Consider the following 27,740-nt stretch of genomic DNA (forward strand, 5'->3'; position numbering starts at 1 on the left):
GATAAAGACTGATGGGATGTTTATATCTTCCCCTTTACATCAACAATTCATCATAATCCTATCAAAGGGTTAAAAAAAACCTGTCTTTTGGTGTCTTTCTGGCCATCTCCGGGTCTAAGTTGGATGTCAAAGTTGACATATTTTCATAATTTTAAGCATACGGAGGCACATCACAACGTTCACTTTCCCTTCAACAACCACAACAAGACTATTAATCATGGCAGACCTAATGAGAGACAACAAAGACTACTTTGGGACAAATGATGATCCAGAATCTTCTATTTTTGAGCCTGAATATAAGGAGGATGCACTACACGTTTTAGAAGCTAAACAGATGCAGCTTTAGTCAAACACTAAGCATCATGTAGCAGTATTGCTAAGTGCTGAACAAGATATACAAACATAATTAAAAAATCACTTAGTGTACAATGTCTGCTAACACTGGGATAAAGACTGATGGGATGTTTATATCTTCTCCTTAACATCAACAATTCATCATCATCTTCACGAAGGGTTAAAAAAAACTGTCTTTTTGTGTCTTTCTGGCCATCTCCGGGTCTAAGTTGGATGTCAAAGTTGACATATTTTCATAATTTTAAGCATACGGCGGCACATCACAACGTTCACTTTCCCTTCAACAACCACAACAAGACTACTAATCATGGCAGACCTAATGAGAGACAACAAAGACTATTTTGGGACAAATGATGATTCAGAAACTTCTATTTTTGAGCCTGAATATAAGGAGGATGCACTACACGTTTTAGAAGCTGTGTGCTAAACAGATGCAGCTTTAGTCAAACACTAAGCATCATGTAGCAGTATTGCTAAGTGCTAAAAAAGATATACAAACATAATAAAACAATCACTTACTGCACAATGTCTGCTCTAACTGGGATAAAGATAAAGACTTTACATCAACAATTCATCATAATCCTCACAAAGCGTTAAATAAAAGCTGTCTTGTGGTGTCTTTCTCACCACTAAGTTGGTTGTCAAAGTTGACCAACTTGTGGGTTTATGTCCACAACCTTCTACTATCCAGGTGAGAGGCATGATTTATCATCTACAATTAACTTTCACCAACTCAGAGGCAATGCAGCAGCTCAGTATGTCAACATAGCAGCATAAGCTAGCTAGCTCCCCGTGATCACGGCGCCGCTAAACATAGATCGTCGGCGTTAGCGCTTATAATAACAATATTGCTAATAGTTGGTCAATATTCAGCTCAGGAAATGAAAATTGATTATTATAGTTGACGGTTGCTAGATGTTTTTTTGAGGGCTTATGAGCGCAATAGTGTCCTCCCATGAGCTGCATTGTTAGCCACCTCATGCTTGCCATATTTGACTATTTAGAATGCACAAAAAAAAGAAAAACATGTGTTCTTGTCTTTAGATAAGGATTGTGAATGCAAAGTTCCCCTTTAACTCTCACGTGGATTCATCTGCACAAATGTATCCTGTGTAAGGTTCCTACAGCGCTACGTGCAGCGGGAGACGGAGGGCATGAAATCAAGTAAATCCAACGTCACAGCGACTACTTTGGCCCTCCGTCAGAAGAAGATGGCCGAAATTAGCAGTTTGATCAGATTCTTCATCCGCTGTGCGAACAAACGTAAGCACTGGTGAGGGGTGGGAGGTTCCCTGCTTATTGCGCAACAGGCGGACATGTTGATTACGGTGGTGGCGGTGTCGTCCGCAGGCGGGCCTAGACTGAAATGCGGCGAGCTGCTGAGGCACGTGATTGACACGCTGGAGAACTCCTACACCTGTGCAGCGTACGGCAAAGACTACAGCAGCCTCCTCCTCAAAGAAGTCCTGTCAGTGCGCAAGTACTGGTGTGACATCACACCCCAACAGTGGCTCGGTCAGTAGCAGCGTGGATCAAACACTTCTCATAGACAACTGCAGTCCTGGGGCCGTACTTATCAAGCTTCTTAGAGTGCCATTTTACACTTAAGTCCTGAGAATTTGCGAAATTTAGTCCTACTCTCAAACTTAAGAATAAAAGCTTTTTATCAACGTTCTTAAGTCTAAGAATCACTCCTACTCTCCACGATATTTAAGAGACCTTCAGAGGTGTCTTAAGTGGTTAGGAGTTGCCAGCAGGGGATGGCACTGAGGCGAGAGAGACGTGCGCGAACGTTCAGGGAACGGAACAATGTTTGTTTGTTTTTTGATGACGAGCAGCTGACCAAACGGTATCGTTTAGACAGAGCGGGTATTATTTTTGTCACAGATTTAATACTTTTCGATTCCATGTTGATTTCTGCATGTGTCTGCAGTGGGCTAGTATATATAGAGCCACCCACACCAGTTTCAAATTAGTTGCCTAATTAATGAATTGGAAAGAAAATGTTATGACAGTAGCGTATGTGTGTGGCCGTGAGGTGAGTGACGTCAGTGAGTGTGTGGGCGAGAGAAGAGAAGAGAGGGAGCGGTAGCGTGAGTGCCGGCGGGGACTAGTTTGTTTTGTATTATTTTGTAGTTTATTGTCAAAATATACACTCCCATACGCATACGCACCAAACAGGAGTTCAGAGTATTCAGCCTTCTTGGATACCTTGCATGGGGTCCTGTATGGGGCGCCGGCAGGGGATTCCATAGTCTTGCTGGGGGACTTCAACGCGCACGTGGGCAATGACAGTGATACTTGGACTGGCGTGATTGGGAGGAACGGTCTCCCTGATCTGAACCTGAGTGGTGGATTGTTATTGGACTTCTGTGCTAGTCACGGACTTGCGATAACAAACACCATGTTCAAGCATAAGGATGCTCATAGGTGTACCTGGTACCAGAGCACCCTAGGCCAAAGATCAATGATCGATTTTGTAATCGTATCAGCTGATCTGAGGCCGTATGTTTTGGACACTCGGGTGAAGAGAGGGGCTGAACTGTCAACTGATCACCATCTGGTGGTGAGTTGGGTTAGATGGCGGGGGAAACCTCTGGACAGACCTGGCAAACCCAAGCGTGTAGTGCGGGTGAACTGGGAACGTTTGGAGGAGTCCTCTGTCCGGAAAGACTTCAACTCACACCTCCGGCGGGACTTCTCTGCCATCCCTGTGGAGGTTGGGGACATTGAACAGGAATGGGCAATGTTCAAAGCCTCTATTGCTAAAGCTGCAGATGCGAGCTGTGGCCAGAAGGTCTTAGGTGCCTCAAGGGGCGGTAACCCTCGAACACCCTGGTGGACAGTGGTGGTCAGGGAAGCCGTCCGACTGAAGAAGGAGTCCTACCGGGGTATGTTATCCCAGGGGACTCCGGAGGCAGTTGCAAGGTACCGGCGGGCCCGAAGGGCAGCGGCCGTGGCTGTGGACGAGGCTAAGCAGAGGGTGTGGGAGCAGTTCGGGGAATCCATGGAGAAGGACTATCGGGCGGCACCAAAGCTGTTCTGGAAGACCATACGGCACCTCAGGAGGGGGAAGCAGGGAACCATCCAAGCTGTGTACGGCAAGGATGGGACTTTGCTGACTTCAAGTGAGGAAGTCGTGGGGCGTTGGAAAGAGCACTTTGAGGAACTCCTGAACCCAAATACATCAGACACACCCTCCCTGATAGGAGCAGGGCCTGAGGATGATGGGGGATCGACGTTGATCTCTCGGAGTGAAGTCACTGAGGTAGTTAGACAACTCCACAGTGGCAAAGCTCCGGGGGTTGATGAGATCCGTCCAGAAATGCTGAAGGCTCTGGGTGTTGATGGGCTGTCTTGGTTGATACGCCTTTTCAACATTGCGTGGAAGTCTGGGACAGTGCCGAGGGAGTGGCAGACTGGGGTGGTGGTTCCCCTTTTCAAAAAGGGGGACCAGAGGGTGTGTGCTAATTACAGGGGTATCACACTACTCAGCCTCCCTGGGAAAGTTTACGCCAAGGTACTGGAAAGGAGGGTCCGGCCGATAGTCGAACCTCAGATTCAAGAGGAGCAATGTGGATTCCGTCCTGGTCGTGGAACAACTGACCAACTCTTTACGCTTGCGGGAATCCTGGAGAGGGCCTGGGAGTATGCCTATCCAGTCTACATGTGTTTTGTGGATTTGGAGAAGGCGTATGACCGCGTCCCTCGGGAGATCTTGTGGGAGGTGCTGAGGGAGTACGGAGTGAGGGGAACCCTGTTGAGGGCCATCCAATCTCTGTACAACCAAAGCGAGAGTTGTGTCCGGGTGCTTGGATGTAAGTCGGATCCGTTTCCAGTGGGGGTTGGTCTCCGCCAGGGCTGCGCTCTGTCACCTATCCTGTTTGTGATTTTCATGGACAGGATTTCTAGGCGGAGTCGTGGCCATGGCGGAGAGGGTATACGTCTCGGGGGGCTAAAGGTTGCGTCACTGCTGTTTGCAGATGATGTGGTCCTGATGGCACCTTCGGTTCGTGACCTTCAGCTCTCACTGGATCGGTTCGCAGCCGAGTGTTCAGCGGCTGGAATGAGGATCAGCATCTCCAAATCTGAGGCCATGGTTCTCAGCAGGAAACCGATGGTTTGTACAGTCCGGGTAGGGGACAGGACTCTGTCCCAGGTGGAGGAGTTTAAGTATCTCGGGGTCTTGTTCACGAGTGAGGGAAAGATGGAGAAGGAAATCAGCCGGAGAATCGGAGCAGCTGGGGCAGTATTGCAGTCTCTCTGCCGCACTGTTGTGACGAAACGGGAGCTGAGCCAGAAGGCAAAGCTCTCGGTCTACCGAGCTATCTACATTCCTACTCTCACCTATGGTCATGAAGTGTGGGTAATGACCGAAAGAATAAGATCGCGGATACAAGCGGCCGAAATGAGTTTCCTCAGAAGGGTGGCTGGCATCTCCCTTAGAGATAGGGTGAGAAGTGCAGTCACCCGAGAGAGACTCGGAGTAGAGCCGCTGCTCCTTCGCTTGGAAAGGAGCCAGCTTAGGTGGTTCGGGCATCTCGTGCGGATGCCTCACGAGCGTCTCCCTAGGGAGGTCCTCGTTGCACGTCCCACTGGGAGGAGGCCCCGCGGCAGACCAAGGACCAGATGGGGGGATTACATCTCCTCTCTGGCCTGGGAACGCTTCGGGATTCCCCAGGAGGAAGTCGCAAATGTTGCTCTGGAGAGGGAAGTCTGGGGGTCTTTGCTGGAGCTGCTGTCCCCGCGACCCGATTCCGGATAAGCGGTTGAAGATGGATGGATGGATACACTCCCATTGTCCACTTAAATATTTCCAAGATATTTCTTTATTCTTAGACAACGGATTCCCTTCCGTGATTGGTCATTTCTATGGACACAGAAATGACGTCACCTAAAATTGCGTTTACGGCACATAGTAATGTCGTAATTCAGCTCTGAGTGTGACACTTAAGATTCAGTCCTACACTTCGCTGAAAGTGTGAGTAAGACGCTTGATAACTAACTTTTAAGTGCAGCTTTCAGCCAAGAATTTCTTTACTCTTAAGTCAACTCTTAGCAGACTTCTTAGGAGTAATTCTAAGAAGCTTGATAAGTACGGCCCCTGGGCAAAAGTCATGGCTGTCTTGACTTTACAATCATTTCTACAACTCTTATTTTTTTGTGACTGGAGCACATACTTGTTGGTCACAAAAAACATTCATGAAATTTGCTTCTTTTATGAATTTATTATGGCTCTACTGAAAATGTGAGGGTCAAAAGTAAACATACAGCAATGTTAATATTTGCTTTGATTGATTGATTGATTGATTGAGACTTTTATTAGTAGGTTGCACAGTGAAGTACATATTCCGTACAGTTGACCACTAAATGGTAACACCCCAATAAGTTTTTCAACTTGTTTAAGTCGGGGTCCACTTAAATTGATTCATGATACAGATATATACTATCATATATACCAGTGGTCCCCAACCTTTTTGTAGCTGGGGACCGGTCAACGCCGGGGGGGGGGGGTTTTCATAAAGAAATACAATCATGTGTGCTTACGGACTGTATACCTGCAGACTGTATTGATCTATATTGACATACACATACACAATATGTATATATGGTGTTTTTATTTTGATTTAATTAAAAAAAAAAAATTTTTTTTTTTTTTTTTTTAATTTCTTGCGCGGCCCGGTACCAATCGGTACCGGTCCGCGGCCCGGTGGTTGGGGACCACTGATATAAACTATCATCATAATACAGTCATCACACAAGATAATCACATTGAATTATTTACATTATTTACAATCAGGGGTGTGGAGGGGGGGGAAGGGATATGGACATCAAGTAGTGGACATAGAGAGAGAGAGAGAGAGAGAGAGAGAGAGAGAGAGAGAGATCAGAAGGCATAAGAAAAAGTATCTGCATTTGATTGTTTACATTTGATTATTAGCAATCCGGGGAGGGTGTTAGTTTAGTGGGTTTTTTTTCCATAAAGAAATACAATCATGTGTGCTTACGGACTGTATACCTGCAGACTGTATTGATCTATATTGACATACACATACACAATATGTATATATAGTGTTTTTATGTTGATTTAATTAAAAAAAAAATTAAAAAAATTAAATTTAAATTTTTTATTTTATTTATTTATTTTTTTAATTTCTTGCGCGGCCCGGTACCAATCGGTTCGTGGAGGGGGCGGGGGGATATGGACATCAAGTAGTGGAGCGAGAGAGAGAGAGAGAGAGAGAGAGAGAGAGAGAGAGAGATCAGAAGGCATAAGAAAAAGTATCTGCATTTCATTGTTTACATTTGATTATTAGCAATCCGGGGAGGGTGTTAGTTTAGGGTTGTAGCTGCCTGGAGGTGAACTTTTATTGCGGTTTTGAAGGAGGATAGAGATGCCCTTTCTTTTATACCTGTTGGGAGCGCATTCCACATACCTGACGCAATTGTTGGATATGACTTCAAACCATAACCATCATTTATTCTCTTGAACACCCAACTGCGCCCAAGACCAACCTCCGGGCTGATGATTTTAGCTTGTCCTGAAGAATTTGGAGCTAATCCTGCTTTTTCATTGTCCCTTTTAAAGCACCAGATCCATTGGCAGCAAAACAGGCCCAGAGCATAATACTACCACCACCATGCTTGATGGTAGGCATGGTGTTCCTGGGATTAAAGGCCTCACCTTTTCTCCTCCAAACATATTGCTGGGTATTGCGACCAAACAGCTCCAGTTTTGTTTCATCTGACCATAGAACTTTCCTCCAGAAGGTCTTATCTTTGTTCATGTGATGTCAGATGGAACAAGTTTATCTGAAATTAAAGAATAAATAAGTTCATAAAAGAAGCAAACTTCATGAATGTTTTTTGTGAGCAACAAGTATGTGCTCCAATCACTCTATCACAAAAAAATAAGAGTTGTAGAAATGATTGTAAAGTCAAGACAGCCATGACATGATGTTCTTTATAAGTGTGTGTACACTTTTGACCACCACTGTATATAACTAAAACCACTAAAGAGACGAATATTGGTACCGAGCATTTCAACCCTTTATTTATGTCTTTTGCAGGTCTTTTGGACGTGTACTGTGGCTTGTTCCACTCCTCGTCCAAACCCATTAACCGGGTTCTGGTGAGCCGGGTGATCCACACGGTGGTGCGGGGTTGTTGTGTACAGACTGACGGATTCACCAGCACCCTGTTCAGCTTCTTCTCCAAGGCATTGCTCAATTCCAGGTGAAGGACTTCAATACCTCTATTGCACGGATCACACTTCCTCAAATCAGTCTATTTTATTGAGATAGTGCCAAATCACGACATAGGTTTACGCATGGAGTGGGTGGAGAACCATGTTTCTCCGACATTAAATAAGTCCTATGGAGGTTAATTTGCGTCCTTACCGCGAAAGCTTCTTTTTGGCACCAGTTCAGAACAGTACCAGTGATTCCCACCCAGTGTTCTAAGCTCTGTTACAAGACAATATGGTCAAGTGTGTCAAAGGCAGTTCTCAGGTGCAGCACAACAAGGACTAAGACTTTGCCCGCGTCCGTGTTTCCATGGTCTGTGAATGTTTTTTATTCCTTCAATCATCATCAGGCAGGAGAAACACTTGCCGGTCTTAGAGCACCTCGTCTCAGCACTCAACACCTTCCTGAGAGCCGTGGCAAAGAACTGTCGGACCAGGGCGTGCCGCCTGGGGGAGGAACTTCTGCCTTCAATACTGCGTGTGTGGACCGACATGAGACCCAGTAATGCTCTGAAAGAGGAGATTGTCCAATTCTTCACCCTGCAGATTGGCATCCACCATCCTGAAGGAGCCAAGACCCAGGAAACAGGTCCTTAGACGACAGGCGTTTTGGCAGTTTGCCGTAGTTCAGGTGTGTAAATATTGTCTTTTTGCAGGCGCTCATGCTGAGGACTGGAGCAGGTGGCGGAGTTTGTTGTACAGCCTTCATGAGGAATTAGTTGGAGAAATCGGTCAGATTGGCAGTCGAGGGAAGTACGTCACTGGTACCAGACACATTGGAGTCAAAGAAAATATCATCAAGCTCACAGCGGATATTTGTCACCAGGTAACAAGATCATGTCAACTGATGAAAGCAAACGAAAGTTGGCGTTATAAACAATTATTTCTTGTTATCACCAGCTTTTCAGCATGGACCGAGACCTTCAGATAACAGAGGCCTCCCCCAGGTCTTCCCAGACAGTTAGTTCCATCTGTGGAACACCGAGCAAGCGACGACGGATTGAACTGAGCTGGGACGTCCTCTTCGGCCACCTGCAGCACCAGCGTAGCGACTTTGATATCATACCATGGTATGCGCAAAGTACAGCGCCTGGTTTACGGTATAAAAAGGAAATGTTCACGGAAAGCTAAGGTCTATTAGGTATTTTATTTTATTTGAGATCCCAAATAACACCAGTTTACAGAGGAGACATTTTTACGCTGCTACAGAAAGAAAGCAAGAGAGAGAGACAAAGACACTTTAAAGATTTTCAATTGCTTTTAGGAATGAGAGAGGAGCGGTTGGGTGAAGGGGAAGGAAGAACGAGCAAAACATATTTTCTCATATTAGCAAAACCAGAAGTGTTTTGATGAAAAATGGAGGCATGTGAAATGCCCGCGGAAATCCGTGTTTTTAAACATTAATTTTTGCGACAAAACAATACGTCCGTGTATTTTTTAATGAAATATCAATAAAAATACGATCCTTTCCTCAGTCACAGGTGCTCGCTGTTCCTCTTGCCTAAAGTTGCCTAAATTGTAGGACAAGCTAATACGATTAGCAGCAAAGTGGACAGCCGTCAACGTTGTGACTAGCGAACGCAGGCGACAACAAGTAAGCAAGCTAAACGGTAAGCTAACTAACAAGCTTGTTTCAGTGCTCCAAAATAAATAGAAGAAAAAAGTTAAGACCATGGTTGAGGGCACCGAAACAAGCTCGCTAGTTAGTTAACCATCTAGCTAGCTTACTTGTTGTCTCCGAGCCACAACGTCGACAGCTGTCCACGTTGCTGCTAATCATTGGATAATTACAATCCGAACACTGTTAGTTCCGAACCAGTTGTAGTTGTAGAGTATTTAATATTAGCCAGCGAGAAGGGATATTTTTGACGTGACCTATTTTAAACAGAGGTCAGGACACCTGAGGGGGCGTGACTCAACGATAGAGTTACCAAATGAGAAATGTTTTCTTAGTTCTTTGCATGCATGTTATATAATTTCATATTGCATGTTCAATGATAGCAATGTTAATAAATGATTTACCAATGAAACAATGGTACGTTACATTTGACAAGTGTCAAAAAGACAGCCAAAAGAAGTTGGTAGATGAGAATAAGTGTAAAGGTCAAATATAGTGCTGGAAATGTAGTCTTTATTTTCTAAATTTTCTTTCGGGGTTTGCGTGGCAGCACTTTGTGCTGATTAAAAATGTTTGTTTTGTTTTTTCTCTCTCAATTTTCCTCTTTTTGGTTTTGCTCAAAAGGTGCCTGAACATGGAAATGGGGAAGGAAAGGGCAGTAGACAGCATCAACAAAAGAAACCCATTTGAAGAGTGGCCTTTGACCTAAAGACAAATGCAATATAAAGGAGTGATTTTCCAAAAACTCAACAGAAGGTGTGGGGGTTAGCGACATCTCCAGCGTACTCCAAGAATGCATAAGGGCCGTAAAAGTGTCTTACCTTTGACAAAACCCAGGCACAGGCAGTTAGGCGAACAAACACTTCGACTAAAATTGTGGTTGAGACGAGCGATTACTAAAATGTTAATTTCTACTTTTACTGGTCAGGCTGCAGATCACGGCAACGCTCGTCTCCACGTACCCCTCAGTGGTGCCCAGCCGGGAGACGGTGCCCCTGCTGTCGGCGTTGTACCAGCTTCTAGCGGAGCAGCGCAGAGGAGAAAGGGGACCGTATGTGCTGCGCTGTTTACGAGAGGTGGCCCGATGTCAGGCCCGAATCCACAAGCCAGAGCTGGACCGACTCTGGAGTCGGGTGTGGCCTCTGGCACTGCGGGGGGTCAGCTCGCCACAGTTGGAGGTGCTCAGTCTGGACCTGCTGGTCTGCATTGTCAAAGGCGGACTGGTCAATGTAGACCGAGAGTTCTGGAAGCTCTTCTCCGGAGCAGTATGTAAACCATCCCAGTGAGTCTCCGGTCTTTGTCCTGCTATATCTGCTCATGGTCACCAGGGACGACTCTGGACCGACCCTGCATGTGTTTTTTCCTAGGAGCGCTGTGATTTGTCTGGCCCAGGCCCTGCTGAAATGTCCGGTCCCCAAGAGTGCAAGTCGGGACCATCTGAGCGTCCCCGAGGGATCGAGCTCACCGAACCTGAAGGAAACTCTCATTGGCTGGTTGCTGATGACGGATCAGAGCGACGAGGTGGAGGATTGCTCCAGACCTCATCCCATCATCTGCAGGTGGCTTGAGTTTTCCCTTCATGCTCGTGCTTCTGTTTGTTTATTCATTGAATATCTTCTCCTGCAGTGACTTTCCTCATAACATAATTGCAAACATCCTGCTCTCCTTGACTTTGAAAGACACCCGGGCTGGACTCAACTTTCTTCTGGGTTCTGAGGATGTAGAGAGGTGAGGTGACATATGCTGGTCCCACATAAAGAAGTGTTTCCCATACCTTATTTATTTGTGGCTAGGGATGAGGGATACCGCTGAGAACTCTATCATGATACAAGTGTTTTGTATCGGTTGTGTTGGAAGCAGATCAGAATCATATCCATATTTAAGTGTTACTTCTTTCTAAAAACTCCTATAGTCATATTTACATCAGCTAATGTCTCGTGTGATACAAAGTGCTTGGATTCGAGTGTCCTTGGTTAGAGTCAGAGCGCTGTTTATTCTCTTTGTTGAGACTGCCATTACATTCCTAAGATAAGGAGCACAGCTAGACTGGGGAAACAGCAGGCGGGGGACAGAGGGAAGATCACGGGACTTCCGGGGGTTTGAGGGAAGACCGATCTGGACCGGGCTGGGGAACGCTGGTGTGCTGGATTGGTCTCAGTTTGTCCTCTAAGCTTGGAGAATAAACCACAAAATACCAACTGCTGCCTGTTGATTGAATATAAACATCAGCTTATGTGCCATAAAAAGAATCTGGGAGAGACTAGCAATTTGAATTCCCCATTGGAGGAATGCTGGTTGACGCAACAGTTGATATCGATAATTATTGATATTTTTATGGCCTGTGGGAAATAAGAAGCAAGAGAAATGCATTTTATTTCAAATGTGTTCTATTTTCTGCAGGTTTAGTGCTAGGAAATAACGGCTGTGTAACATTAATTTACCCTGTTAGTCTTATGTAACTATGGAAAATGATTTTTTTTGCAGTAATCGTTTAAAAATTAATAATATATCGGTCAATATTAATAATTATAAAACATTTTTATGACCTACGGGAATTAAGGAACAGGAGAAAAAAATATATTTTATTTGAAATGTAACTTCCTGGGATTATAATCCCTCAGCTATCAAGGCAGAAAGGAAATGTCAACAAAATAGTAAAATCACATTGAACACTTAACAATAAACTCTTAAAATGAAGGAATATGTATGAAATGCTTCATAAAGTGTAAGAAAATAGTGCAAAATGTATCAATCAATCAATGTTTATTTATATAGCCCTAAATCACAAGTGTCTCAAAGGGCTGCACAAGCCACAACGACATCCTCGGTACAGAGCCCACATACGGGCAAGGAAAAACTCACCCCAGTGGGACGTCGATGTGAATGACTTTGAGAAACCTTGGAGAGGACAGCATATGTGGGTAACCCCCCCTGTAGCGGGGGGGGGGTTATAAACATAGAGGAACCTGAGAACTATTTTCTGCAGGTTTAATGCCAGGAAATAACGTCTGTGTAACATTAATTTGCCCTGTTATTCTTATTTAACTATGGAAAATGATTTTTTTTGCAGTAATCGTTTAAAATTAATAAAATATCGGTCGATATTAATAATTATAAAACATTTTTATGACCTACAGGAACTAAGGAACAGGAGAAAAAAATATATTTTATTTGAAATGTAACTTCCTGTGATTATAATCCCTCAGCTATCAAGGCAGAGAGGAAATGTCAACACAAGCATGGAAAAGACTCAAACAAGGTCAACAAAATAGTAAAATCACATTGAACATTTAACAATAAGCTCTTAAAATGAAGGAATATGTAAGAAATGCTTCATAAAGTGTAAGAAAATAGTGCAAAGTGTGAAGATGTAAACATGGAAAAAACTGAGAATAAATATTTTAAGCAGGTTTAGTGCCAGGAAATAATGTTTGTGCAACATTAATTTGCCCTGTTATTCTTATTTAACTATGGAAAGGAATTTTAGTTTTACAGTAATTGTTTAAATATTATTAATATATCGGTCGATATCAATAATTATTGACTTATTTTATCACCTATGGAAAATAAGGAGCAGGATAAATATATTTTATTTGAAATGTAATTTCCTGTGATTAGAATCCCTCAGCTATCGAGGCAGAAAGGAAATGTCAACACAAGCATGGAAAAGACTCAAACAATGTCAACAAAATAGTAAAATCACATTGAACATTTAACAATAAGCTCTTAAAATGAAGGAATATGTAAGAAATGCTTCATAAAGTGTAAGAAAATAGTGAAAAGTGTGAAGATGTAAACATGGAGAAACCTGAGAATAAATATTTTCTGCAGGTTTAGTGGCAGGAAATAACGTCTGTGTAACATTAATTTTCCCTGTTATTCTTATTTAACTATGGAAAGGAATTTTTGTTTTGTAGTAATTGTTTAAATATTATTAATGTATCGGTCGATATCAATAATTATTGACTTGTTTTATCACCTATGGAAAATAAGGAGGAGGATAAATATATTTTATTTGAAATGTAACTTCCTGTGATTATAATCCCTCAGCTATCAAGGCAGAAAGGAAATGTCAACACAAGCATGGAAAAGACTCAAACAATGTCAACAAAATAGTAAAATCACATTGAACATTTAACAATAAGCTCTTAAAATGAAGGAATATGTAAGAAATGCTTCATAAAGTGTAAGAAAATAGTGCAAAGTGTGAAAATGTAAACATAGAGAAACCTGAGAATAAATATTTTGTGCAAGTTTAGTGGCAGGAAGTTACAGCTGTGCTCTAAAGGGTGAGCTAAGGTGGTGTGGTGTCTTGCATCATGTACAGACCACATTGGTCTGACTGCGGTCCCTTTTGAAAACATCCCAAAAACATTTCCTCTCAAATCCACAATTTCTTCATTTTGACTTTGTCTTCTCACTCCATGCAAAGAATCAAGGAACCTTGACGGTTGACACTGTCACCTGATTGGCTGTTAGCGTGTCACGTGATCACTTCCTGCCTTGCTCGGGTACCAGAGAGCGAGTGTCTTTGTTCATGCAACCAACCTTGCTTCCATACTTTACCTTTCCCCTGACAAAAAAAAATCAAACAATTTATGGAACACATTTTTTTATTGATGTCTATTACGCGTCTATCGCTATATTTATTGATAGTCGCTCATAAACACATTATAATGGGACTGTCTTTGAATCGTTACATCTCCGTACACACGCACCTGATCTGACTTATGCAAATTAGACGACCCGCAATTAGATTTCAGTCCTGTGGAAAACGCTGACATGGTCAGTCTACCCCAGGGCAGCTGTGGCTACGAAAGTAGCTTACCACCACCAGGTGTGAATGAATGATGGGTTTTTAACATGTAAAGCGACTTTGGGTACTTAGAAAAGCGCTATATAAATCCCAGGTATTATTATTATTATTATTATTATGGTTGGATATTCAGATTCTGCTTTTAATTCCTCTTCTTTTAAGTGCCATTTTCCAAGAATGGCCATCAGCCAATGCCAAAGACGACCTGGAGGAGATAGAACGCTTGTACCTGCAGTTCACTTTTAACACACAGTCACAAGTGGGCGGAGCTTACAATACGTTGAAGAGGACGTCAGCAGAAGGACACTTCACCGCCATCTCCGCCCTCTGGAAGAAGTTGGAGCAGTCGCTTCTCTTAATGATTGACAACACGCTCAACTGCTACGTTCCCGATGTGAGTCGAAGAACAACCGCCACGTCTGTTTGTGCGGACATCACAGGGAGATTTATGCAGATTGTCCTCCCGCAGAACCCGTCCACACCCCCAGAGTGTCTGGTGCGCTGTGCCGGTCTGCTGACTGGGGTTCTAGCATGTTCCGTGGCATCAGGCTGTATGACTGAGGAGGAGGCCACACGCTCACAGCTCTTTACTAAAGCAAAGGTGAGCGTTCAAAACACATATTTTACCAGCCCTCTCGGGGTCGCGGGGGTGCTGGAGTACCTTTTTTAATTCATTAGTACTACTAGCGCAGGGGTCGGCAACCCGCGGCTCCGGAGCCGCATGCGGCTCTTTGACCACTCTGATGCGGCTCAGCTGCATACTTGCCGACCCTCCCGGTTTCCCCAGTATACTTACTTACGTTACAAATATGCGCCACACTGTGAACCCACACCAAAAAAGAATGACAAACACATTTCTGGAGAACATCCGCACCGTAACACAACACGACAAATACCCAGAATCCCATGCAGCCCTAACTCTTCCGGTCTACATTATACACCCCCGCTACCACCAAACCCCCCCACACATCAACCCCCCCCCCCCCCCCCCCCCCCCCTCCCCCTCCGTGCGTCGGTTGAGCGGAAGAGTTAGGGCTGCATGGGATTCTGGGTATTTGTTGTGTTGTGTTTATGTTGTGTTACAGTGCAGATGAAATGTGTTTGTCATTCTTTTTTGGTGTGGGTTCAAAGTGTGGCGCATATTTGTAACGTAACAGTGTTAAAGTTGTTTTTGTACGGCTACCGTCAGTGTAAGCTGTGTGGCTGTTGAACAAGTATGCCTTGCTGGCACTTACGTGAGCAAGCAAAAGCTGCATTCATCATGTGGCCATGCAGGTACGCTGTTTGGGCAGGCTGTAGAGGGCGCTAAAAGCCTGAAATTTGGGAGTCTCCCGGAAAATTGAGAGGGTTGGCAAGAAAGACGCTATCAAGCACCATTCAATTAAAAGTCGCGGGCCGTACTAACATTAAATTTCCATATTAAGATGTGTGCCGGTGCGTGTGTCAGAGACCCCTGGTTAACATAGCGCAAAGCAATTTAAGCTTTGTATGCTGTGTTTTTCATTTTAAATTATCAAAAAAATTTTGTGGCTCCCATTGTTTTCTTTAATTTGTGAAACTTTCCAAAATGGCTCTTTGAGTGGTAAAGGTTGCCGACCCCTGTACTAGCGGTATACCGTACAACGCCACATTACAGCCATTACTTTTCCCTTCATCCCACTTGTTCTGCGTCTTTATTTATGACATTTAAGACGCTGGCCCAGGAGTTGAGTGGATTTGTTTCGAGCGTGAAAGTGAAGATGAGTGAAGAATCCACAATGACCACCCTGAGGTCCATCATGCGGCTGTGCATCCTGTCCACCTCAAGAACTAACCAGGTGTGTATCTCTTTCTAATGTCTTATTATTACTTTGGCTTGTCGACATGAAGTGTTTTCTTCTCACCAGGACAAGGTTTGCACCGTCTCCTCTCGTCTGTTCTTAATGACCCTACCGGCCAGTCTTGTCAGCGAACTGGCCGAGATCTACAAACTTTTGGTAATGTTTTATTCTATATTAAAAACACAATCATATATGCAGGTAAAGGTGTATTACAGTTAGGGATGCATGATATATATTTGTTATAAACCAATAGAGATAACTTCCTGCTTCTCAAGACTGATAGCCTATAATGTAAGGGTGGGCAATTAATTTTTAGCGGGGGCCGCATGAGCAACCCGAGCACTGCTGGAGGGCCACATCCACAATATTTCAATTAAATTTTGCTCAATATTATTTTTGATATATACCGTAAGATAAATAATAATAATAATAATTAATAATAATAGTAATACTTCAACATAGTGTGTGTAACAGCATTCCATGACTAATATAAATAAATTAACATTAATAATAAATGACAGTAAAATAAGCACACGTATGACTGAGGAGTCATAGTGTAACTTTGTGTGGTGTTTGAGTTGTCCCGACTTTTTGTGTGGCCATAAACGCACCAGTGGTTTAGTGCTATGCGTGTTGGTGACAGATGACAAGTTGCTTTTGGCCTGGTTTGTACGGCAGAAAATGACTAGTTTTTCCAGATAGAATTGTTTTACTCGTGTTTTTGGTGTGGTTATGGCCGAATATAAACAGTTTTGCTCAATAAAGTGATGGATATAATTCCTGTCCTCGAAGCATCTTGATAGACGTTACAATAATTGAACGGTGTTCAATTGAACGGTGTTGACGAACACCGTTAGGGCCGCTTGTTGTCACTGTCACTCAAAGTTGCATTGCAAAATTACATAGAATAAATGTGTTTATTTTGTTTAGAATTCAGATGGGATTTGATTTGGTGCGCGGCATATATTTGCTGTGTGCAGCGGACGCTTGAGCAGTGCGCAATTGCGCAGGCGCGCACCTTAGAGGGAACGTTGCTTGGCAGTCCATGTCTTGTTGAAAACACGCCATTCTTCATCAACTTTTCTCTTTTTAGCATCTCGGGTGTAAACCGTGCATCTCTTGTCGCTGCATGTGCACCTTCACTCGCAGGTTACACACGGACACACGCCCATAAATAATACTTTTCAAAATAAAAGCAGCACATAGATGTTTTTTCAACTTTATTTTGTAATTTGTGATTGCAGCTGTTCACATTCACTCACAATCACGCACGCGCATACGTCCACACGGAAGTAATACAAATAACGATTTTCAAAACAAAAGCAGCACTGTTGTATTGCACACTCGACATAGATACTTTTTAAAATTTATTTTGTAATTTATAATTGGCCTCACGCGGGCCGGACAGGGACGCACAAAGGGCCGGATGCGGCCCACGGGCCGCAGAATTCCCAGGTCTGCTATAATGTATTTATGTTATTATGAAGGATAGTTTGTGCACACCTATGTTTGTTGCTGTCTTTATTAGCAGCAGGTGTCTTCTTAGGCTTTTCTAAACACTTTGGTAGCGATATTGCCGTTTCAGCAAATGTTTACTGAACATTTGGTGCAAATAGCAGACAGAATGTCTTCCTCTGAAACAGTGAACAAGTCGCACCCGATCAACTATGAGATGAGGGGCAGTTTATGACAGGAGAAGAGGAGCGCTTGATTTGCTCACCCAAGCCCACCTGTAGCACAGTATGAGTACTCTCGCCTTTTATGGAAGTGTTTTTTATTTTATTCTATCGGCACTCAACCTTAAAGGTGTATTGGAGTGTGAACCAGAGTTCCCTCCCTTCTCCATCCTTCACACATTCCCATACAAATTATATTCTCGTCTCTTGTAGAAACCTCACTAATTTTTTTGGGATGCATGTTTTTTTAACTTCCTGTCTTCATTTTCTCCCATCTCTACTGTATTTCTTGCAATGAATGATTGCATGTTCTACTGACTCTACTTCATTGCAGCTGTCACATAATCCTGTTGGGTGTTTGTTTACAAGGTGCAATGGTTTATTAGATTAGATTTGATGGATTAATGTCCTAATCTAATGCGTGATATGATTCCTTCCTCTTTTGTGCTCCCCCTTAGAGTTCTTCCCGCTCCTACTGTGTTCTCTATTGCATATAAGTGTCTCCCTGTTGTACTCATGTCCCAATGTACTTGCCACCTTTTCAAAAGTTTTCCTTTTAATAAATGATTTTGCTTGGGTCTTACTGAGCTACTCTAGCGTTGGTGTCTGCTTTGCCAGCTGATCTGCCAATGAATTGTCCTTTATTCCCATAGGAACCTTCTCAACCCTGAACACTATTTTGTATATGTCATTAACTATATCTCAAATTTTGAACAGAGATTAAAGCTGACCTTGAGTCAGAGCCGACCACCACCTTTTTTAGCGGTGACTCTTCTACCCACTGTAGTGCTGCTGTGATTGCCAATAGATCGACTGTAAACACTGCCAAATGGTTTGTTGTTATCTCTTTAACTGCTATCCAGAGCATTGGTACTACAAAGTACTACTACCTGTAATCCGTCTAATTAGATCTTTCGATCCATTGGAATAAACAAACTGTATTTTGTCCACACATCCCTTGGCTTTTGACTTGCTCTTTTGAATGTTACCGGATTTCACAATTCCCAATACAGGCCCGATAATTCTCTAGCCAGGTTTAATCGTTCACTCTGATTACAGTGTGTAGAAATGAGATTAGATCACACGTTGAAAGTGTCCTTGTTTCTTCAGCTAGGCAGTGCTACTCGCAAAGTGTCTGTTGTGGATGAAGAAGAATCCACCGACGACGACTGGGAAATGAGCAGAACGCAGCATGGCGATGACATCCCTCTGTTTGAAGAGGACGAGGAGTCCCACCTGGGGACCCAGAGACCCAACAATGAAGCCTCGAGTGCACCAGGTGAGATGTAGCACACTTTGGCACATTTAGTAGCAAGTATCAAATGTGTCAACAGTCTGATGAAAGAACTCTGTGAATGTTCTGAGCTCCTGTTTGAATGGCATATTGAGCAAAATGCCTGGAGGAGATGGGACATAACTGAAGTCTTTGTGGCTGTAGCTACACTTCATGTCAGAGTTCTTCTCTACGGGTTCCATTCAGATTATCACGTAACACGAACAATCAATGGTATGCTCTTTAATGTCATTGCACAAGTACAACAAAGACGAACATTGTACAGGTAGACAGGACAGGAAATAGGTCGTCACTCATGGCGCCAAAGGTGGGAAAAAGACACTGGGGGTGGATGGGTTAAAAAAGTCGATCTCAGACTGGGCTCCTATGGTTCGAGAGGGCAAACACCCTATAGCCGATAAGCACTTACACACGTGTTGACACGGAAACCACAGGACTTGCAATAGGAGGGGGGGAAGCAGCCATTAGGGGAACTGCGCCGTTTTCTGTCATACCATGTGGGGTGAAGCGATGGCAAAGGTGTGGATTAGGGGTGGGGGTATGTGTGCATATGTAGCCATGGTCCACAGTGTGTGTGTGTGTTAAGTCTGTAGGCCTGGAGTCGCTCTGCAAGCGGTGTTCAAGGAACAAAGTTGATATTTCCAGTTGTTGTTGACAGGGAAGGAGTTTGTTCCATCTTAACTGCACCTTGCCACGTAGCAGCCAGGGAAAATCAAGATTAGAATGATTTTGTGTTTGAGCGAGCGAAAACTAATTCAAATATTTCACTCTAATTGTCTACTTCTGGTCCTCAAATTCAAAAGTCTGAGTGTCGATAGTTCTTCCCGCATCCTCCAATCATTCGTGGCAGCTTTGGGGTACTTTGACCGGCTGCCAGCATCTGCCAATTTGTCGATACATCAGGGCAAACAGCAGATGTCTTGTTATCATGATTCCGAATAGGTAAATGTCCTGGACTGAAAGGCTCGGCCGGCACGCGGCACTCCTCTCCTCCCATGAGTCCGTCATGTGTCCAGCAACAGCCGTTCCGACAAGACACACCGGTTCCCTAAACCTGAGGTTTTGTCAATTTTGTTGAGAGGACAGTTGATCAATTCCATTGTTTAGATTTTGGAGAGCATTGCAAAAAGAGGCAAGCAGGGCAGACTTGGAGAAGGGAGGGAGTGCGACCGCGACCGCCTTTGTCTAGAGCCAAGAGAGAAAGTTAATGAGTGAACTAATCCTTATTTCATACCAACATGCAAACCCGAGCTGTCTTTCTGAAGGTGCAAAGAGCCTGTTAACTGACCAACATTTGGCCCAACAAGATCTTGCTCTCCTGGGAATCCTGGAGTTTCTGTGCGAGTGCGGCTCCATGCAGCCCGTCAGCGGCCAACTCTTCAAGCCCCAGGAGGTGCGCCGCAGGCTCCTGCTGCTGGTGGAGCAGATCGATCCCGGCAAGGCCTTACATCTAAACATGGTGGGTAGCATCAGCTGGAGGTCATCCTGACACGCTTCTGACCAAAAGGTTCCCATTTCAGTACCTCGTTGTGTTGGAGAGGCTTCCTGCTGACGACTGCCTCACCCCGGAGGAGTTTGACGCTCTGCTGCGTCCTCTGGCGTAGGAAACTCTTCTTCACAGCATCAACAGGAAGTGTCCTTGATGTCACCTAAACTTTGTGGTGTCTTCACAGGGACCTGTGCTCTCTGTATCGCCAGGACCAGGAGGTCTGTGTTGCTCTGCTTCTGGCTTTACTGCCCTCCATCAGAAGCCTGGGCAGAACTCATCACGTGCAAGTGGAGATGAAACATGTGCAAGGCTCCCTTCTCCAAGTGCTGGCAGGGTTCTGGTCTGTAGCCTTTATTACTACATCATCTACATTCGCTGCAGAAAGGACAGAACGTTGTTTAGTAGCAGGTTATCATTGGAGAGTTTGAAACATTTTAAATGTAGTTATTAAAGATTGACTGATGTTTTTTAGGGCCGATACTGATACCAATTATTAGTAGTCAATGTTACAGATATTTGGAGGTGATATTCATTTGCAGTATAAGTTATTTAAACATGAATATTATATTTCAGTAAACAGCTGACAAGGATTTAAGTTTTTTTTTAACATCTTTTTTTCGGAAAGGTGGGACCAGTAGTGACAAAATGTTTGATGTTGTGTGCCTGATAAAGTTCTTGGTTAAAGTCCGTCCGTATATTAAATTCGCAAGGTTAAAGTCCTTCTGAAGAATACGGTAAAGTTCTTGGTTAAAGTCCGTTCATATTTTTAATTCTGAGGTTGGAGTCCTTATTAATAATACGATAAAGTTGTTGGTTAAAGTCCGTTCGTATTTTTAATTCTGAGGTTGGAGTCCTTATTAAAAATACGAACGGACTTTAACCAACAACTTTATCGTATTATTAATAAGGACTCCAACCTCAGAATTAAAAATACGAACAGACTTTAACCAACAACTTTATCGTATTATTAATAAGGACTCCAACCTCAGAATTAAAAATACGAACAGGCTTTAACCAAGAACTTTACCGTATTCTTCAGAAGGACTTTAACCTTGCGAATTTAATATACGGACGCACTTTAACCAAGAACTTTATCAGGCACAGATGAAAGATTCAAGACACAATGACATGAGTTGACCACTATGTACAACTATTATGTAAAATGGCGGACAGGGCAAAAATGCAATCAATCTATCAAAATCACCACTCTGTGCCTGGGATTACAAAACAGTGTTTGACTTACAGACTTCAGGACAGACTCCTAACGCAGATTTTATCTAAAAAGAAAGGTTCTGCTTACCTTGAATTGGCCAATTGAGTCTGTCCAGAAGATTGCAAGAAGTCATCAATCAACAGCGTGCCATCCCAGACGAGCCCCCAAATTGTTGCGTTGACCAGCATTCCTCCAATGGGGAATTCAAATTGCTAGTCTCTCCCAGATTCTTTTTATGGCACATAAGCTGATGTTTATATTCAATCAACAGGCAGTAATTGGTATTTTGTGGTTTATTCTCCAAGCTTAGAGGACAAACGTGAGACCAATCTAGCACACCAGCGTTCCCCAGCCCGGTCTAGCTCGGTCTCCCCTCAAACCCCCGGAAGTCCCGTGATCTTCCCTCTGTCCCTCGCCCCCACTCCCTTTGTTTAGACTACTCCGAGTTATCTCTACTCTGACACATTCCAATCTAGAAGGCCAACACCTTACTATGAGACTCAAAAGAAGGAAGAATACTAGCTATTCTTTATATGACTATAGGAGTTTAGAAAGAAGTAACACTTAAATATGGATATGATTCTGATCTGCTTCCAACAAGTATCATCAAAAAACATCAAACACCTTAATTAGGTGTGTCTAAGAGGAGCATCAACATTTTAATTCTAAATATGGAACATCTCCTGGGAAAATTAGTCATAATTTGACTTTTCTCTACATCACAATAACTCATCTACTCCATTTGATAACACTTTATGGATTTAATACTTTTTAAGGTTTCCTCCTGAAATATTGTCAACATTTAAATAAAAACAATTCTGTGCTCCTTCACATAGATTAAACATGTTTCAAGATGGCTAACATAATTTCTTCCTGGATGTTACAGACAGTATGACAACGTGTGAGCAGCTGCCTTCCCTTCTTTACTTCTATAATAATCGCACAGTCGTCAAGTTATTTACACAAAGTTTGCATTTTTGTCAAAGATATCTTTTCTGTCGTCTTCATGTCCATCCGTCTCTGTCGCGTTATTTCAATTAATGACGGAACATGAAACTCGTGGCGCTCCTTCAATGAGCCCGCGCTCCGAATGTTGTGTGACTCGATCGCTGCAGTAGCGGAAATAAACAAAACGGTAGGAAGACTCCAGGGACGAAGGACAAAAACTGGATTTCTCTGGAAAATTGGTCAAAATATGAAATATTATATATGTACATATACATATACATTGTAAGGTTTCCACCTGAAATATTGTGAACATTTAAATAAAAACAATTCTGGGCTCTTTCACGTAGATTATAGTTGAGACATTTTTCAAGATGACTGACATAATTTCTTCATGGATGTTACAGAAAGTATGAGAACGTGTGAGCTGCTGCCTCACTTTCTTTACTTATATAATAATCGCATATTTGTCAAGGTATTTATTCCTGGGAAAATTGGTCAAATTATGACATTTTATAACACTTTATGGATTTAATACATTGTAAGGTTTCCTCCTGAAATATTGCGAACATTTAAATAAAAACAATTCTCCTATCGCATATTCGTCAAGATATTTACACAAAGTTTGCATTATTCTGTCGTCTTCATGTCCATCCATCTCTACCACGTTATTTGATTGAATGACGGAACATGAAACTCGTGGCGCTCCTGTAATGAGCCGACGCTCCGAATGTTGTGTGTCTCGATGGCTGCAGTAGTGAAAATAAACGAAACGGTAGGAAGACGCCAGGAAAGAAGGACAAAAACTGGATTTCCTGGCAGAAATTGGAAGTTGTGACAATTTCTACAAGGAGAGAAAGGGGGCGTGGCCGCAATAAAAGCAGCTGAGTAGACCAGAGAATAATTCTAACATAAAACTCAAATATCAAAACTTATTTGGGGAGGATTATTGACGAGAGTAATTAGACAAAAATAGCTTTTCTCAGGCAGGGAAAAAGGGCGGGAGCTTGAACAGTGGTTATTAATATTTACCTGACTAATTATTTTTTAAATACTGGTATCGTACTGTATGTGTGTATGTTGTGTGTGCTGATGTAGTTCTGTTGTACTCGTGAAAAGAAGGATAAATGCCAAATATCAGCACAGATAATCGGTCGATCTTTAGTAGTCATATATACTTCTGAGTAACTTTACTCATGATTTGGAGAAAGTGAAGAGTAAAACACATCCGCGACATTACTACTGGTGATGCTAGTGTAGCATGAGATTGCAGCTAAGCACACGATAGCACACAAGCTAGGCGTGCGTAGTGACTCTGCTGATATGGTATAGGGCAGGGGTCACCAACCTTTTTGAAAGCAAGAGCTACTTCTTGGGTAGTGATTAATGCGAAGGGCTACCAGTTTGATACACCCTCAAATAAATTGCCAGAAATAGCCAATTTGCTCAATTTACCTTTAACTCTATGTTATTATTAATAATTAATTATATTTACACTTAATTGAATGGTTTAAAAGAGGAGAAAACACACAAAAAAAATGACAATTACATTTTGAAACATAGTTTATCTTCAATTTCGACTCTTTAAAATTCAAAATTCAACCGAAAAAAAAGAAGAGAAAAACTAGCTAATTCGAATCTTTTTGAAAAAAATAAAAAAAATAATTTATGGAACATCATTAGTAATTTATCCTGATTAAGATTAATTTTAGAATTTTGATGACATGTTTTAAATAGGTTAAAATCCAATCTGCACTTTGTTAGACTATATAACAAATTGGACCAAGCTATATTTCTAACAAAGACAAATCATTATTTCTTCTAGCTTTTCCAGAACAAAAATTTTAAAAGAAATTCAAAAGACTTTGAAATAAGATTTAAATTTGATTCTACAGATTTTCTAGATTTGCCAGATTAATTTTTAATTTTTAATTTTATTTAATTTTAATTTTAATCATAATAAGTTTGAAGAAATATTTCACAAATATTCTTCGTCGAAAAAACAGAAACTAAAATTAAGAATTAAATTAAAATTTATTTATTATTCTTTACAATAAAAAATAAATTTACTTGAACATTGATTTAAATTGTCAGGAAAGAAGAGGAAGGAATCTAAAAGGTAAAAAGGTATATGTGTTTAAAAATCCTAAAATCATTTTTAAGGTTGTATTTTTTCTCTAAAATTGTCTTTCTGAAAGTTATAAGAAGCAAAGTAAAAAAATAATGAATTTATTTAAACAAGTGAAGACCAAGTCTATAAAATATTTTCTTGAATTTTCAAATTCTATTTGAGTTTTGTCTCTCTTAGAATTAAAAATGTCGAGCAAAGCGAGACCAGCTTGCTAGTAAATAAATACAATTTAAAAAATAGAGGCAGCTCACTGGTAAGTGCTGCTATTTGAGCTATTTTTAGAACAGGCCAGCGGGCTACTCATCTGGTCCTTACGGGCTACCTGGTGCCCGCGGGCACCGCGTTGGTGACCCCTGGTATAGGGTCTATACCGGTATCGGAAGTGAAAAGGTTGCATCGGACCCTCGTCGTGTCTGACTTGTGTTTGTTCTTGTGTTGTAGTTATCTGAGCCAGACGGGGAAGTGCACCTCAGCCGCGCGCGCCGCCTTAGCACGGTGTCTGGTGGAGTTGTTGGAGGCAAGTCAGGCTCTCAGGAGAGAAGGTGACCAAGGTTCCTCAGCATGTTGAAGATGTTCCCTGCTCCCTCCAGGCGGACCCGTGGTGCAGGTGGGCCATCCTGAGCATCAGAGAGGAGGAGCGCCCCGTCTCCCTTCTGCTCCCGTCTCTTCTGGCGGACGCCCACCATCAAGTCCGCATGCTGGTGGCCATGTCGCTGGAGAGGTAGGTTCAAGCTGTGGCCATGTCGCTGGAGAGGTAGGTTCAAGCTGTGGCCATGTCGCTGGAGAGGTAGGTTCAAGCTGTGGCCATGTCGCTGGAGAGGTAGGTTCAAGCTGTGGCCATGTCGCTGGAGAGGTAGGTTCAAGCTGTGGCCATGTCGCTGGAGAGGTACAGTGGTGGTCAAAAGTGTACATACACTAGTAAAGAACATCATGTCATGGCTTTCTTGAGTTTCCAATCGTTTGTACAACTCTTATTTTTTTGTGATGTAGTGATTGGAGCACATACTTGTTGGTCACAAAAAAACATTCATGAAGTTTGCTTCTTTTATGAATTTATTATGGCTCTACTGGAAATGTGAGCAAATGTGCTGCAGAACTTTCCTCCAGAAGGTCTTATCTTTGTCCATGTGATGTCAGATGAAACAAAAATGGAGCTGTTTGGCCACAATACCCAGCAATATGTTTGGAGGAGAAAAGGTGAGGCCTTTAATCCCAGGAACACCAAGCCTACCGTCAAGCATGGTGGTGGTAGTGTTATGCTCTGGGCCTGCCAATGGAACTGGTGCTTTAAATGGGACAATGAAAAAGGAGGATTAGCTCCAAATTGTTCAGGACAAGCTAAAACCATCAGCCCGGAGGTTGGGTCTTGTTGGGTGTTCCAACAGGACAATGACCCCAAACACACCTCAAAAGTGGTAAAGGAATGGCTAAATCAGGCTAGAGTGAAGGTTTTAGAATCCCAAAGTCCTGACTTAAAAGTGTGGACAATGCTGAAGAAACAAGTCCATGTCTAGAAAAGCAACACATTTAGCTGAACTGCAGCAATTTTGTGGTCAAAAATTCAAGCAGAAGCTTGTGGATGGCTAACAAAAGTGCCTTATTGCAGGTAAACTTGCCAAGGGACATGTAAGTAAATATTAACATTGCTGTATGTATACTTTTGACCCTCACATTTTCAGTAGAGCCATAATAAATTCATAAAAGAAGCAAACTTCATGAATGTTTGTTGTGAGCAACAAGTATGTGCTCCAATCACTACATCACAAAAAAATAAGAAATGATTGGAAACTCAAGACAGCCATGACATGATGTTCTTTACAAGTGTATGTACACTTTTGATCACGACTGTAGGTTCAAGCATGGTCTAGACCAGGGGTCACCAACCTTTTTGAAAGCAAGAGCTACTTCTTGGGTAGTGATTAATGCGAAGGGCTACCAGTTTGATACACACTTCAATATATTGCCAGAAATAGCCAATTTGCTCAATTTACCTTTAACTCTATGTTATTATTAATAATTAATGATATTCACACTTAATTGAACAGTTTAAAAGAGGAGAAACCACGAAAAAAATGACAATTAAATTTTGAAACATAGTTTATCTTCAATTTCGACTCTTTAAAATTCAAAATTCAACCGAAAAAAAGAAGAGAAAAACTTAAAAAAAGAATTTATGGAACATCATTAGTAATTTTTCCTGATTAAGATTAATTTTAGAATTTTGATGACATGTTTTGAATAGGTTAAAATCCAATCTACACTTTGTTAGAATATATAACAAATTGGACCAAGCTATATTTCTAACAAAGACAAATCATTAATTCATCTAGATTTTCCAGAACAAACATTTTAAAATAAATTCAAAAGACTTTGAAATAAGATTTAAATTTGATTCAACAGATTTTCTAGATTTGCCAGAATAATTTTTTTGAATTTTAATCATAATACGTTTGAAGAAATATTTCACAAATATTCTTCGTCGAAAAAACAGAAGCTAAAATGAAGAATTAAATTAAAATGTATTTATTATTCTTTACAATAAAAAAAATAAATTTACTTGAACATTGATTTAAATTGTCAGGAAAGAAGAGGAAGGAATTTAAAAGGTAAAAATGTATATGTGTTTAAAAATCCTAAAATCATTTTTAAGATTGTATTTTTTCTCTAGAATTGTCTTTCTGAAAGTTATAAGAAGCAAAGTAAAGAAATTAATGAATTTATTTAAACAAGTGAAGACCAAGTCTTTAAAATATTTTCTTGGATTTTCAAATTGTATTTGAGTTTTGTCTCTCTTAGAATTAAAAATGTTGGGCAAAGCGAGACCAGCTTGCTAGTAAATAAATAAAATTAAAAAAATAGATGCAGCTCACTGGTAAGTGCTGCTATTTGAGCTATTTTTACAACAGGCCGGCGGGCTACTCATCTGGTCCTTACGGGCTACCTGGTGCCCGCGGGCACCGCGTTGGTGACCCCTGCTCTAGACATTGAAAGCATGATATTTGACATTTTACGGTAGTTTTTTTTTTTTTAACTTTCAGGGCTTCCTTCAAGTTTGAAGGGTCTGTCATAAAAATGTTAAAAGCAAGTCATATAAAATGCCATGTTTACTTATGTAAACACCGCATGACGTCATGTCTG

The 27,740-nt window shown here is 42.0% G+C and overlaps 1 protein-coding gene across 5 annotated transcripts in view; it reads left to right on the top strand.

Annotated features, from left to right (window-relative positions):
- Positions 1-27,740, top strand: part of atm (ATM serine/threonine kinase) — a 103,488-nt gene that overhangs the window by 8,533 nt on the left and 67,215 nt on the right. For 4 of the 5 annotated variants that reach the window (XR_009828239.1, XR_009828240.1, XM_062067314.1 and 1 more), the window contains exons 4-22: positions 1,472-1,617; positions 1,705-1,869; positions 7,425-7,590; positions 7,951-8,189; positions 8,257-8,426; positions 8,501-8,670; positions 10,147-10,500; positions 10,586-10,777; positions 10,845-10,946; positions 14,197-14,428; positions 14,504-14,635; positions 15,726-15,851; positions 15,921-16,010; positions 18,641-18,809; positions 20,090-20,283; positions 20,345-20,424; positions 20,498-20,653; positions 25,044-25,119; positions 25,193-25,323. Coding sequence is in view for 3 of the 5 variants with exons in the window: in XM_062067314.1 (XP_061923298.1) it covers positions 1,472-1,617; positions 1,705-1,869; positions 7,425-7,590; positions 7,951-8,189; positions 8,257-8,426; positions 8,501-8,670; positions 10,147-10,500; positions 10,586-10,777; positions 10,845-10,946; positions 14,197-14,428; positions 14,504-14,635; positions 15,726-15,851; positions 15,921-16,010; positions 18,641-18,809; positions 20,090-20,283; positions 20,345-20,424; positions 20,498-20,653; positions 25,044-25,119; positions 25,193-25,323 (3,090 nt within the window). In the remaining 2 variants the exon portion in view is untranslated. The remainder of the gene's footprint in view (positions 1-1,471; positions 1,618-1,704; positions 1,870-7,424; positions 7,591-7,950; positions 8,190-8,256; positions 8,427-8,500; positions 8,671-10,146; positions 10,501-10,585; positions 10,778-10,844; positions 10,947-14,196; positions 14,429-14,503; positions 14,636-15,725; positions 15,852-15,920; positions 16,011-18,640; positions 18,810-20,089; positions 20,284-20,344; positions 20,425-20,497; positions 20,654-25,043; positions 25,120-25,192; positions 25,324-27,740) is intronic. The other variant, XM_062067315.1, reaches the window with a different exon arrangement.

The sequence above is a fragment of the Entelurus aequoreus genome, linkage group LG13 (assembly GCF_033978785.1).
Source record: "Entelurus aequoreus isolate RoL-2023_Sb linkage group LG13, RoL_Eaeq_v1.1, whole genome shotgun sequence".
In the NCBI taxonomy this organism is placed as follows: Eukaryota; Metazoa; Chordata; class Actinopteri; order Syngnathiformes; family Syngnathidae; genus Entelurus; species Entelurus aequoreus.